The sequence below is a fragment of the Sitophilus oryzae genome, unplaced genomic scaffold, assembly GCF_002938485.1.
Source record: "Sitophilus oryzae breed Bouriz unplaced genomic scaffold, Soryzae_2.0 scaffold_907_pilon_pilon, whole genome shotgun sequence".
Classification (NCBI taxonomy): domain Eukaryota; kingdom Metazoa; phylum Arthropoda; class Insecta; order Coleoptera; family Curculionidae; genus Sitophilus; species Sitophilus oryzae.
In genome coordinates, this window is record NW_022147536.1 from 207,282 (window position 1) to 223,097 (window position 15,816).

The 15,816-nt window shown below is 32.3% G+C and overlaps 2 protein-coding genes across 2 annotated transcripts in view; both read left to right on the forward strand.

The window, feature by feature from the left end:
- Positions 1 to 15,816, forward strand: part of LOC115890676 — a 298,050-nt gene that overhangs the window by 6,913 nt on the left and 275,321 nt on the right. The gene's annotated exons all lie outside the window — the stretch shown is intronic.
- Positions 4,039 to 8,978, forward strand: LOC115890673 (glucose dehydrogenase [FAD, quinone]-like). The gene is made up of 2 exons (XM_030910976.1): positions 4,039 to 4,056; positions 6,730 to 8,978. The coding sequence occupies exons 1-2, from the start codon at positions 4,039 to 4,041 to the stop codon at positions 8,395 to 8,397; spliced, it is 1,686 nt and encodes a 561-aa protein (XP_030766836.1). The 3' UTR covers positions 8,398 to 8,978.

The window sequence follows — 15,816 nt, forward strand, 5'->3', positions numbered from 1 at the left end:
GTAATTTGTTCCTCGAGTTTTCCTCGTTATATTTTTTTAGGTTTCCAAGATATATTTTTTTAGGAAAAAAAGGTATTTTTAAGTGTTTAAATCTCAATTCTTTAGATTGTCAGTTAGATTAAATCTGATACTTGGAGGTGGCTATCGGCCTGATCTGAGCTTTTCAGATCTATTGTGGTCCTCTTCTGATCCTTAGTTACTAACTAAACTCACCGGCAAAAAAAACCGGCCACTAAAAACTAGTCCCAATTTCAAAGTTGAATTTCTTGCGAACCACTCATTAGATTTTGATGATTTTTGTTTAAATTGTAAATTAATTCCTTCTTAACGGATGCTACGTCAGAAATTTCTATTCCGAATTTATTTTGAGCATATACAGGGCACAACAATAAGACGAAGTTTTTTGCCCGAACTTTGTAACACCCTGTAGGGTGTAGGAGCTGTAGTAGCTATTGCTAAATCAAATCACATTGTAGCCTCATCTTTTGTGAGCATTTTGTTTTTTTGATCACGTTACACATTATCTGTCTTTTTATTGAAGATACGCTGCTTTAAAACGAACGTCTCGGAAAAATGCTTCGCAGTCAGAAAGTTTTATCTGTAAATAATCAAGGCGACCTAGACGAAAAGGGATTTATGAGTATTTGCAATATGACAACAACGGTTGTCAAATTAAAAAATGCCATTATCTGTGGCGTATGGATGGCCGAAATCAACGTTATGTGTCCGATACCCTGGGTATATCTCGAACAACAGTCCGGGATGCCTGGAATCGGTATATGGAAACGGAAAATTTCACCAGGCGAGTGGGTTCCGGAAGAAAAATGCAATTGACGACCGCTTTATTGTCCTGAATACTTTACAAAATCCTAGAATTACAGCGTTTCAGAATCAACATCTGCTACATATGTGCGTAGAACTCAAGTCAGTGAGAGAACAAACCGACGAAGACTAAAAGAAAATAGCTTGTCTGCAAGGAGGCCTACCACAGGACCCCAACTACTTCCAAGACATCGTCGAGCACGTCTTCAGTTTGCGCGTTTACATGTGAATTGGGATATTGAGCATTGGACTAAATCTTTTTTCGAGGCGTTTGTTTTAAAGCAGCGTAGCTCCAATACAAACGGAGATAATGTCGTGATTAAAAAAACAAAATGCTCACAAAAGATGAGGATACAATGTGATTTGATTTAGGAATAGCAACTACAGCTGCTGCATCCTACAGGGTGTTACAAAGTTCGGGCAAAAACTTCGTCTTATTGTTGTGCCCTGTATGTGCTCAAAATAAATTGTGAATAAAAATTTCTGACGTAGCATCCGTTAAGAAGGAATTAATTTACAATTTAAAAAAAAATCATCAAAATCCAATGAGTGGTTCGCGAGAAATCCAACTTTGAAATTGGGACTAGTTTTTACTGGCCGGTTTTTTTTGCCGGTGAGTGTAGTTTTAAACAGTCGATGCGGAGAATGAAAAAATCAAACGCGGTTGGAAACAAAACTAATAGCAAAACCAACATTTGAAATAGTTGGGAAAAAAGTTGGACGAGTTACGAGGCAACGCGGAATTTCATCAACTGCGAAACTTTTTTATAACCTCGAATTGGTATGGAACTAAAAAAAGTTAAAAAATATCGGGAATCTACTAATAAATCCAAAAAAAGCACGGCATGGGATAAACCCAATAAGCAATTTACTGCACTACTGTACATTTAGCGCTACATCCAATGGCTAAAATGATTAAAAAAACGGTGCTGCGTGGTACAGCTTTATGAAAAAATATAGCCGCAGGCTTTTCAAAATGTATTAAAGTTAAAAAGTTCAAATCGATTGTTTTGAGCATACTTTTTAATACAGAATATAACCGTTTATTTTTTATAACAAAAAAATGGATTATAGTTATTAATGATACAAGTTCGATACGAACATCATAATGAAACGCGTGTAACGTTAAGCCTCGAGTTAGTTTCATCAATTCATGTTCAATTTTGTGTTAAACGTTCAGTTTTAGCAAAAAGCAAAAAATAATATTAATATGGTTGATTCTGATTCTGAAACTGTCCCTTCGGATATTGAAGGCATTGCGCAAAACGTTGTCGATTCCCTACTTCCCGAAAAATCAAGACAAACGTACGAGCAAGCCTATGTAAAACTTGAAGATTGGTGTAAAGGGAAAGGAATCAAGAATAGTAGTAACGAAAAGGTTCTTCTAGCAGATTTTGAACATCTTTCAAAGCATAGGAAGGCTTCATCATTTTGGGTATATTATTCCATGCTACGTTCAGTTATATCAGTGAAGAAAAATACAGATATTAGTAAGTATATCCATTTAATTGCATTTCTAAAAAAAATCCGAAGGATTTCGATAAAAAAAATCGAGAGTTTTAAGAAAAGAAAATTCAAATCAAACCAAACCATAACTCGTTTTTTGTTGGAAGCTGATGATAAAACTTATTTCCTGACAAAAGTTCCATTGATAGTGGGACTTGCGGGAGCCTGCCGGCGCGGCGTATCGAGTTGACAAATATGCAGCTGCAAAATGTTAAAGATGAAGGACAATGCATTCATGTCATTATTCCATTTACGAAAACAAAGATATCACGAGATTTTTTTTTATAACGAAAGGGAATGTTGAAGGAATAAATATGGTGGAAATGGTTCGAAGATATATAGCTATGCGGCCAAGCAACACAGAGCATACTCGATTTTTTGTGGGGTACAGAAATGGAAAATGTATTAGGCAACCCGTGGGCATTAATACTTTAGGGAAAATGCCGTATAAAATAGCATTGTTCCTAAGTCTTCCAAATCCACAACAATACACTGGACATTGTTTCCGTAGATCGTCTGCGTTGCTTGCAGATTCAGGAGTGGATTTATTAACTGTTAAAAGACATTATGGTTGGCGCTCTAACACAGTGGCAGAGAGCTATATAGAAAATTCCAAAGAAAATAAGAAAAAAGTGTTATGTAATATTTTGGATAACATTTCTGGCAATGATGGGTCTTCAATAAGTTCAAGCACTCAGGAAATAAATTTACTTTCTAAAAATTCAATTTACCTGTCATCGTCTGGAATTAATTTAACCAATGGTTACTGGTATTATAATTAATATAATATATAAATAAACGTATTTAGGTACATTTTTTAATTGTGTCTTTAAAATTTGCGTGTTATTATGAATTCATTATAGCACTAGTGCTATTATGAAAGCCATAATGACATCCAAATGACAATGTTAAATGTGTCATAATGACATTGTCGTAGATTAAAGTTATTATGTGTAGTAAATAAAAATAATTTTTGGATAAAATTTTCATTTTGAGGCTGTCCTTGGCCATTTTTCGTCTCGCCTGTTGTGTTGCGTTTCATGTCACGGTTATGAATTTTTACTCCCAGCGAGCGTAAAGAAGTTTCATTTATTCTGTAATATATTATATCCTGTAACAATTATAATGACTTGGCAATTGCACGATATGATGTTCTATACTATTTAAATAACGTTTAGATTTACTTAGTAATCGAAATATGGTAGATTATTCTTTTTTAATAATGGTGCTGTGCAATTGCCAAATCATTATAATTATTACAGAAATAAAGATGACAAATATTTATATACTAACAATTTATAACAAAACTGTTGAATAAGTGCTTAAAAAAGACAAATAAAATAAACTGACTTGGTTTTACATGAAATATCACAACTTTTTATAGTGGAAGAATTGTGTTGAGACTTGACATGTTAGCATCATCTAGATAAGCAGACTCTATATGTCTTAATTATCTGCTGATGATGTTAACATGGTTAGCGAAACGCGCGTCCAATGTAAAAGTAAAAGTGTTTTTGGTGTATTGTGGTGATTTAGTGTTTTATTTTGCTCCATAAGGATATTTCGTGATTTTTTATTTTTTCCTTTCTTCATAGGCTTAAAGCTACCTAAAATTCAGAATTTGAAGTTTGTAACTTCTAGAAGTACCTTAGAATTTTGATGATGTGTCAGTGAGTCAATGTCGAAATTAAAGAAAGTTGACAAGCGATAATGTGTAAAAACTATGAGGTATAATTAACGAGGTATATATTATTTTGTAATCTAACCAGCTATAGTATGTCCTCATAGTTTTTGTATAGTGAAAATTAATATTCTTGTTCTATCCACAACGAAGTTACAGGGTGGTCAAAAGTGCCGCTGATACCTTTGAGAAAAGGATGGTACGGCTGTGCTCGATTTGGCGGGGGCACTAGATAAATATAGTTAAACATATACTGTGTGTTGCAATTTCTATGTTACACAGTATATATGTGTGTCAAAACTGAATTATAAATATGTTAGTTTCACATTTATTTCAGGTTTATTTATTCGCTGTAAGTGAAATTATATCAGCAAATGCTTTCAGAGTTATAAAAAAGAGTCTGCTGTTTATGCACTTTCTTGATATCATCAGTATTATTTACGATATAGTAAAACTCTTTCGATACTAAAAAGTTCGCTTGTGCCATTTTCGAAATTTCCTATAAAAGCTTAGGAAGCATATAATATAAAATTTTAATATTTAAAAAAGGACCTGCGTCGTCCTATTCTGCTGGGAACGCATTATTGATTTTAGTTTTAGTAGACCCGTAAAGAACAACAGCATATTATTTTTCTACTGGTTTTTTATGTCAATTGTTACATTTGTTATATTGTTAGATTTCTTATTTTATCTTTATTAGTGTATTTATTTTCTTTTTAACTACAGATTTATATGTATATATGTATACGAGTATTACCTGGTAAAATGTTAGGACTTTGAGCATATATCAAAATTAGTAGTATATCTCACGTTAATTAATATATTATTTCTACTAAATTAAATTTATATACAGGGTGAGTCTTAAATAAGAGCAAATATTTTAGGGGTAGTATATTTCGACCCCCGAAATATGTCTATGAGGTTTTTTCGCGAAAGAAAAAATTATAATTTTTGGAAAAAAAATTGATTTTTTTTATTTTTTTGTTAAAAAACATAATATTATCACTAGTAATACCACTAGACGTCAAATTATTTCCGGAAATCGTCTTCGATTCGGGATAATTTTCAAAATACTCATGAGCTCGAAAAAATTTCCGGATTTAATTTGACCTCGTGTGGTATTCGGTAAGAAAATTCCACACCAAAATGTGTTTGAAAATCAAATAATTAAAATGTATAATGTGTTCTTTTTTTATAAATTGGATTAGGATCGAAAGAAATCAACAGAAGTCCTTTGTTTTAAATTTGTCGACGTTTCGCAAGATTTATTTGCATCTTCAGGACACTACAAAGTTAAGAGAGCAAAAATTACAATCAAATAAAAGTTTTTTCAAAAATTTAACAAACAACCCAAAATACATATCAGTGGAATTCCACACATATACAATTGGTAAAACTACCCTAATGTTAACAATTAAATAAAATATATGTATATGTTACTCACATTTAAATCTGGACTTTCTTAGTCATATCCATTAATACACGGATGGTATAGAGGTGAGTGGTATATATTCCTTTTTTCCTTTTAAAACACATAACACACTTACATAAAAAAAAACATATAACACAATTATGTATAGAAAAATATCACGAAAATCTTTTTCTTTCACAGACAAGCAGTGCAGATGTACCTACGTGGACCGTATACAGAGAGCAACTAATTCTAGTTGATAAAATACTAATATAATTTTTACCTGGAGATAAAGAACAGTTGAAAAAAGAAACTTATGTAAGTGTGTTATGTGTTTTAAAAGAAAAAGGATATATACCACTCCCCTCTATACCATCCGTGTATTAATGGATATGACTAAGAAAGATCAGATTTAAATGTGAGTAACATATATATATTTTTATTTAATTGTTAACATTAGGGAGTTTTACCAATGTATATATCATGTGGAATTCCACTGATATGTATTTTTAGGTTGTTTGTTAAGTTTTGAAAAACTTTTATTTGATTGTAATTTTTGCTCTCTTAACTTTGTAGTGTCCTGAAGATGCAAATAAATTTTGCGAAACGTCGACAAATTTAAAACAAAGGACTTCTGTTGATTTCTTTCGATCCTAATCCAATTTATAAAAAAAGAACACATTATATATTATTGGATCGACAACAATAAAAATTATATTAAAATGTATTTTTCGATTTTTGGTCGAATTGATTATTTAGTTACTATGATAACTAAGTGACACCCAAACCTAAAATCTAATCTATTTCAGTTTTGAAGCTATCAAGCGGCACTGCTTTATTAGCACTGATTTTGGGTCCTCATCAACATATTTATAAAATAGTGTTTATTGTTTTTGTAATGTAACTGTCATTGAAAAGTCAAAAATTATAATTGTTTATTGACGTTTACTCTAGTAGAGATGGTTTTAAGTTTTGTAATATGTGCACAAACTTCCACCAAAATTTGAACATTTTGTTTTCCATCGTATAATTGACATATGGTAACTTTCATTTTTAATTTAGAACGAGATACTAAAAAGTCAAATAACTTACAAATTGTTTAAAAAAAATATCAAAATCGGTCCACTAGAACACTACACACAAAATTTTAAAATACATAAAAAATGTAAGGTGCGTTATTTAAGACTCACAATTGTATAGTGTATCAATAATCAATGAAATGAAACAAAAATCTTGATTAACTAAGAAATTTGAATTTTATTTTGTAGTGTATCATTCCTTCAGTACTAATTATTCCTTTTTGTTCTAGGTACTACTTCTGGAAGCCGGAACAGAAGAACCCGAAGTAGCCGATGTACCTGCCTTTGCTCCAGTTCTCCAACGATCCAGCATCGACTGGGGTTACATGACGCAACCCTCACCACACAGCTGCTTGGCCCGAGAAGGAGGAAGATGTCCTTGGTTCAGAGGAAGAGTGATGGGAGGCACTTCCGTAATCAACTACATGATCTACATCAGAGGCCACCCCAGGGACTACGACGAATGGGAAGAAATGGGCAATTACGGATGGGGATACCACAAAGTACTTCCCTACTTCAAAAAGGCCGAAAGAAACTTGCAACCTGAAATAGCCGATAAGCATTATCACGGTTTCGATGGATACCAAACGGTTCAGCAAGCCCCCTACCAGGACGTTAATACTATTGCTATGATCAAGGGATATCTGGAATTAGGACTTCCTTACGTGGACTCGAATACCGAACAAGTTTTAGGTGCCTCTCTATTACAACTCACACTAAACAACGGTAAAAGGGCCAGTACTAATACTGCCTGGATCAGACCGATCAGAACGAAGAGGAAGAATCTTACTATCAGAACTCAAGCTCAAGTAACCAGAGTGTTGATCGATCCCAAGACAAAACAAGCTTGGGGAGTTGAATACATACAGAACAACAAACTTAAGAGAGCGGTAGCAAGAAAGGAAGTAATTGTATCTTCCGGAACCTTAAATTCTCCCATAGTGTTGATGTTGAGTGGCGTAGGCCCAGCGGCACATCTTCAAGAGCGCGGAATTCAAGTCATCAAAGATTTACCTGTAGGTCACAACTTACACGACCACACTACTATTGACGGTGTCGTGTTTGCCTTGACCAATTACACAGCTACCAGCGCAGAAATCGATCAAATCGAACAAGACATTAATTACTACAGACAAACTCAAAGGGGACCGTTGTCTTCTAACGGACCTCTTCAAGCCAACGCTTTCGTCCAGACTAAATACGAAAACGAATATGGCAGGCCCGACATCCAATACTCCATCGACGCTGCAAATGTTGAAAATTTCTTTACCGACCCCATCTTCACATCGATGACTTCCGTTTTGCCTCTGGCGTACTACAACGGTTTCATGATAAGACCTATCCTCCTCAACCCCAAGTCCAGAGGTGTGATACAGTTAAATGACACCGATCCAATTTTAGGAACACCCTTGATCCACGCCAACACATTCTTCGAAGAAATTGATATGCTTAGGTTGGTAGAAGGTGTAAAACAATCTCTCAATCTCCTACGTACAGAGTCATTGAGGAAAATTGGTGCTTCCCTTGTTACCACACCGTTGCCAGCTTGCGCTCATATCGAGTTTGGTACTGACATATACTGGGCGTGCGTGGCTCAAGCTTACACCACTAGTATTTTCCACATGGCGGGTACTTGCAAGATGGGACCCAAACATGACCGTTCGGCAGTAGTCGGTCCTGATCTAAAGGTCCACGGTATTGAAAACCTTCGTGTGATAGATGCCTCTATCATGCCGCAAGTTACCAGGGGTAATACCAACGCACCTACTATCATGATAGCGGAGAAGGGTAGTGACATGATCAAAGAGAAGTGGTTGAAAAAGAAAATCGAGTCTCCTTATGCGCCGGAAGCTATAGAAGCCGATAATTTCTTCCACGGGTTTGGGTTAAAGAAATAAAAACCGATCTATGTCTAGTTCAAGTACGGTCACGCATAACAGGATTATACCAAAATAAATAATGTAAACAAATGTGTTCAAGTACCATAACATGATTGTTGTTGATAGAAGTTTTAGTTTTTTTCTAAATCACACAATAGAAAAACATATTTTCTCCTATCTCACGTAAAGATACAGGATGTGCGCTACAAGCACAACTTTTATATCAATAAGCACTGTAACTATATTTATCACTGTATCAAGGCAGTTAAAGCACACGTGAGTTTTTGAGGTTATAACAAACTAGTGTGTTAATTCCCTGTCATATACGCCACGAGACTTTTCTGGCAGTATTTGTGCTGTAGCCGCCGCTGTCTGGTTAACAATTTCTTGCGGAAGATCTTTCTGAATCACTTTTCTTTAAAATCTGACTTGCTGGTTGATAATTCACTATTTTATCGATTTATCTAAATGATGTTTTAATGTCAATGCTATTTATTATTTACAAAAAAAGCGCACATCTATATTGCATAGTAACATAAACGCACCCTGATAACAACTGGTAGTTGGTCTACATATCAAGCCTTTTAAATCAATTATTCTTTAAAGATAGGACATGAAACAGTTCTGCTGTTGGATAAAATTGTATAGTTGTATGGCACTCGCCAGTTATAACATATAAGCACAGTTTTAAGGAATTAAACTATACAGGGTGCCCTAGAAATTAGTGCAAGTATTTTAAGGGGTGGTAGATCTCTATAAAAGAAACATATTTCAATTTCAAAGTCCAAAATAACGGAGTTATTTTACTTTAAAAATTTCTAAAAAAAATAATTTTTGCTAAAATTTTGACAACCACTGCATCTTTTCTGGATTTTCTTTCTTGTAAATTTAATCTAATACCTATGTTGCCATATTATCAAGAAATTATGTTTTTTAACTAAAAACTAAAAAAATTCCAAAAAATTTTTCAAGAAATTTCGAATTTTCAATTTTTTTTTTCGGGAAAAAACCTTATAGATGTGTTTCTGGGGTTGAACTATACTACCAGTTAAAATACTTGCACTTATTTCCGGGACACCCTGTATAATTCCTTAAACGTGATATAAGTCACTTGAGAAAATTAGCTAACTATCGAGAAAAAATGTTCCTAGATGTTAAAATTATTTTAAAATTTCTTGCTGTTTTAACATATTCCACAGGGTGTTCCAAACTTTAACCAAAATAACAACATTTTGTGTTCCCTCGTATAATTGACAGATAATTTAGAAAGAGGTACTAAATAGTCAAATAATTTACCTACAAATTGGTAAAAACATTATCAAAATCGTTCCCCTAAAACACAAGATACAGGGTGTCCCAGAAATAAGTGCAAGTATTTTATGAGGTGGTAGATCTCGATAAAAGAAACATACTTTCTCCTTATCGTTTTTTAAATAAGTCCAAAATAACGAAGTTATTTTACTTTGAAAATTTCCAAAAAAAATATTTTTTTCTAAAATTTTATTTTCTGTAAATTTAATCTACTACCTATGTTGCCATATTATCAAGTAATTATGTTTTTTAAATAAATTCTAAAAAAAATCCAAATAAATTTTCAAAACGTTACGAATTTTCAATTTATTTTTCCCAAAAAAAAGACTCATTCTTCTCAAACCTCATTCTGGGGTTGAACTATACTACCAGTTATAAAAGGTGTCCATTTTTCGTCCGGATGGAGAAAATATATATATTTTGCTTTATAAGCAATAAAATATTTGCATTCAATATCCACGTGCGATAAATTCCAATTCCACAGCGCCTATAAAATACCTATATCATAATATTTTATGGATACTGTGTCTTATTTAGATACGAGGTTTATTGAAATAATAAACAAAATACTGCTTTTGCAAATTTATCTTTCCTTGAGCATAATTTTCAAACGCCTGGCACGTTTGAAACGAAGAGTAGGTATACTTGCTAACGAGATCTAATAAACTAAGAAGGAACTAGAGTGACAGTGTCTGCTGGTTAATTATTTATATTAAAGCTGAAGATCAAACGCGTAAAGGCATAATTTTAAATTATTAATTTCCGGAGCGTTTGTTTTAAAGCGATGCTTTATAAAGCGTACACGTGCAAAGCAGTGTCTATTTTTTATAAAAAGAATTGTAATATGATATAGTTTAACATTATATTTCAGTAAAATAAAAGAAAAGTCATACTTATAACATCTCTGGATATTTTTTGGAAAAATAAAAAAAAAACATTAAAAATTATGAATAGAAAATCACTCAAAATATATTATTAAACTAAATGTAAAGAGATATTAGAAATGTACTGTATTTATTTTTAATTCTCTTTTTATAAAAATCATTCCAGCATTATCAGAAATTATGTGTTTCATAATAATAAATTTAAATAAAAGATTTTAATTAATTATACAGGTTGTTTCCAAAAACAGGTGCCATCTCTCGTGGAGAGGTTCCTCACGTAAAAATAAGATTTATTTTTCATATCAACATAAATATGTCCGATTCTACTTTGTTTCGTAGCTACAGGCAAGTAAAGTTTTTTTTTATTTATTATAATTTTCTTCTTAGTATTTTTAGCGATTCGAATAAAATTTTGAGAGAAGTGTGACATATTTTAATGCTAAAAAATTCTCGACACATCCGCCACGGACGTGCATATGAGTTATCACTGGAATATTTTTCTAAAAAATGCATGTACGCCACTGACTTTTTGCTCTTGTTAGCGAAATAGTATAAACAGTTTAATGCCGATTAAAAATTGTCTCGTGATATTTTGTCGATTTCGGCCTCCTTCATGAGGTAAACACAATAATTATTGTATTAATTTGCATTAATTCAAGTCTAATAACATCCTTTAAAAAATTAATATCACTAACTTGCGACAGTGTTAAATAAGTATCCATTGATTCCTCATCAAAAAATATGAAAAAAAGTTCCTATAAACATTTTAAAATTAAGTCTTTTGCAATTATCTTGCAGCTACCAAACAAAACAGAATTGGACCTATGTTGATATGAAAAATAAATCTTATTTTTACGCGAGGAATCTCCCGAGGAGAGAAAGCGCATGTTTTTTGAAACAATGTCTACATAATTTGTCTATTTATGATTGTCATTTCTCCACATTTTTACTTTTTTTTAAATTTAAGACATTTTTTTTGAAACACCCTGTATAAAATCTTGGTTTGATACATTAAAACTTTTTTATTATTATTATTCATCTGCTGAAAAAAGTAACATTGCTGGACAAGTTCTTTTATTAAGAGAATGTATGTCAAAATCAATATAGGGTATTTTTTGTATTGTAAAAATGTCATAATATGTAAGTCAGCTAATATGTAAGTATTGATAATCAACTATCTTTATTTTTCCGAAAATGGTTCAGATATATTGACATTTTTGATACCATTTTTTGAAGCAAAGGTCACAATTAAGGTAAATTACTGTTAGGAAACATGTAATACCTGTACCGTATGATCGAGAAAAAACGGCGTCAGCGATGGCTATGAAATGAAAATCGCTGTCATTTTATATGTAAAATTATATAGGGAATGTCAACGATGTTCATTTCCAAGCCAACTGGACGCCGTTTTTATTCGATCATACGGTATATGGAAATATTGATTCCTTAGAGATACACACTATAACAGAAAACACTATGAAAAATCAGTCTTCATGCCTCAAATTTGACAATTCATTATTACTTGCATGGTTTCCGTAATTACAGAAGAAATATATCATGTCATTCTTTTTTTCTGAAGAAAATATAATGCCGATTTCAACATTTAACAAGTTCATTGTAATAATTTATGACTTTTCAACAATTTCCTCTCTAGTTTAATAATTATCTAGTTAATTAAATGCGATTAATAACTAAGTGGTTATTATACTGAGAGTATTAAGGATTATTATGTTATAAAACCAAACAGCTTCAATATTTTTTGTTAAAGCTGTTTGAAATTGAATAATAATAAAATTATTGTTTTTGGATTTCGATTTATTTCAAGAAAATTTTATCTATAAATATAATAATTATGTTTTGAGTTGTACCATTTTAATTAATTAGAAAAAAAGAAAAGTGCAATGAAGTTATGAACATTTATTCTGAACCAATAGAAATGAATTTATATATTTCTTCATTATTATCTTACACTAAATAAAATCAAAATTTTATTATAAGAAAATGCTCTGTCTTTTATTTAGTTTATTTTGATTTTTTTTCTTAATGTACTCCTCCAGTTTAATGTTTACATTTTACATTTTAGAAAAAATGCCCTTATAGTAATTGTACCATAACATTTATTGTTTCATATTCATATTACTATTAGATTCAGTCTTTCTATAAATTGTTTTCAATCAAATAAACTACTGTTTCCCTTTTTTACTTGTTGCTTTATATGTTTTCATTCAATCTACTCTATACAGGGTGAGTCTTATTGTAAGGTTTTTTCACGATTATTTTTTATAAATTTGATATTATCGAGAAAATAAACTTGATTTTTTTTTATTTTTTAGTTAAAAATGCTAATATTTTGATAATATGGCAACATAGGTGGTAGACTAAATTTACAAGAAAGAAAGGGCAGAAAAGAATTCAGTATTTCTCAAAATTTTTGCAAAAAAAAACTATTTGTTATTTTCAAAGTAAAATAACTCGGTTATTTTGGACTTATTTGAAAAACGGTAAAGAGAATATATATGTTTCTTTTACCGAGATCTATCAGCTCTATACATATTTGCACTTATTTAAGACTCACTCTGTATATTCTTCACATAATTTTAATACTGACTCTCATAAAACAATGTTTTCTATGTATATTAAAATATCAAAATAATGTTAAACTTGTTCACTACCCTCATTAGAATTTAAAAAGACTAAGATGAAAAATAGATGCTGCTTTTTCTAATATACTTGACCTAGCGAACTCTTAATTTTAAACGTGGAATGCTTTTAGCTAAAGAATGCGATGTCATATTACAAAAGGAGATTTAGAATGGGACGAGGTAATTTGCATTAGAAAATGCACGTTAAATGACGCTGTTACAAAGCTTGTCGAGCTTTACTTTCTTTTTTACTTTTATTTTGAAGTTTATATTAGCTAAAAGTATTATAGAAGACAAGTACATTAGTTGGATGATGTTAAAGCACTTAGTTAAATAATAGTTATTTACGATACAAGTGAGTTATCAGCATCATTAAGATACGCGTGTGAAAGTTGTAAGCACATAAGTATCTTAATGGAGTTAACTCGCGTGTATGGTACAATATTTTATCTACGTCTAACTATAAAAACACACAATGAATTTTAAAAATTATTGTACTTAACCATGTACCTATCCTAAAAATAAATTACCTTATTACCTTTCAAATAACACCATGATTGGCAATATCAATATGACAGTAAATAATATTATTGATGTCACTAGTTTAATACAGAGAGAACACTAATAACTAAAGTGAGAGAGACCGATCAACGTTAATTTTTGAAGATTGTGTTAGTGGCGCGGCCTTTGGCGTCTAACCCGAACTATGACTGCATTATCGATATAGTAGGTTGCATTCATACCTATATACTGGCGCCAAAAATTTAAAATTTGTATATTTGAACCGAATCTTAATCTTTCAAGTTTATAATAAGAAATCTTCGTAGTTTTTTTAGATTATTTTGTTGACAACTAAAATTTATTATTAGACTTTAAAGTATTAAAACCTATAAACCAAATACTGTGTAGGAACATAATAATTTATTTAACTCCATACTCCTTGCCATACTCCAACTCAAGGCTGCAATCTGCAGTATCTTTTTTATCTAACTTGGTTGGGAGTGAACAGGGAAGCAGGGTTGGGAGCTCGCACAGAGTATCAGTAGGTATCCCGTAGGTATTCAATGTTTTTGATAGTATTTATTCTATAACAAGAACCTAGCAGTTGAGGAAAATAATTTGTATTACTGGAAATAATACCAGGTATAATACCTAGTCGTTCCATAGGTATCAGAAAAGAATGTGATGTTTTAAATTAAAAAAATTAAATTAGCAATGTGCGATTATTATGTGCACTCACTATTACTATTAGGTATGTTAAAATAATTACCGAGATAAAACTTACCTTTAAAGGAAACGTTTTGTCTGGGTCTCAACCACAAAACAAAAATTACAAAAATGCCGAATAATCGTGGAATCTGAAATAATCAATAATGACAATAATCTTCTCTTCTGACAAGCTAAAAGGACAGGCACATTCAGTCAAAAACAATTTATTACTCCGATTTGCTCCGATTATCAACAGATTTTAGTTATCTCCTTCTAGAACTAAGAAATAGAAAAAGCTACTGACAATCTAATTAATCCTGTCAAATGTTTAACTTGCAAAGTTGGAAACTTCCTTTTTTGACCGCCTAAATGCTATGCGCGTCTGGGATGCGCGGTGACAAAATAAACTTGTCTACGAAATGCCCTATTCCACAAGCCCTCTCACTTTAGTTATTAGTTTCTCTCTGGTTTAATAAATGAGCGATTCGGAAAGTATTCCGTCTGACAATGAAGAAGAGGCATTCAGAACCATTTCTGGATTGCTTCCAGCAAGATCGAAACAGAAGTATGAATATACATACTCTAAGTATGAAAAATGGTGCATCGAAAAAAAGTACACAACTATGGAAATTGAAAAAGTTCTCATAACATATTTTTCCAATTTAGTACAAAATAAATGTCATCTAAACAAGGAGTGAGATAATGAAAATGCGTGAGTTAAGAAGCTCTAAGGTGCCCGGTGGCGTAGAGGTACAGGCTCTCGTCAACCAATCTCAAAGTAATGGGCTCGAATCCCACACCCGGCATTGCATCAGCCGACTATTTTTATTAAAATAAAAATAGTTTGGGTACCTAGGTCGACTCAGCTTTAAATGAGTATTTGGGATTCACAATTCTGAGGTAATAATAGGCGGTTGAAGCGTAGTGCTAGCCACATTATCTTCCTTGAATACCGAACGGCTCTAGTATGGCAAGCTGTACCTTGCTACTCCCAAGGCGTTAAACGCTATATACGGGAGCTATTATTATATTAGAAGCTCTTAACTCACTCAAAATGCGTGAGTTAAGAGCTTTTTAACTCACTGACGGTAGATAAATGAATTTTTTTAATATTTTCTTTGGTTATTTCATGCACAAAATACCGACGATTGAAGAAATAAGAAGATACGCAACTTTATGGGTCATTTTGTGACACAAAATCTGTCCCAGATGTAGCTGGCGATACCGGCACCGCTAGTCAATATGTCCGAGATTTAGTTTAGCTCTGCGCTGCTGCGCGCTGATAGTCGTTTACAGCGCAGCGGATAAAGCATACTGTACTGTAGTTCCGCTTTCAGTCGACAGAGTGGGTGGGTGCCGGAGACAGTGTTGCCGGAACTACGGATTACTCC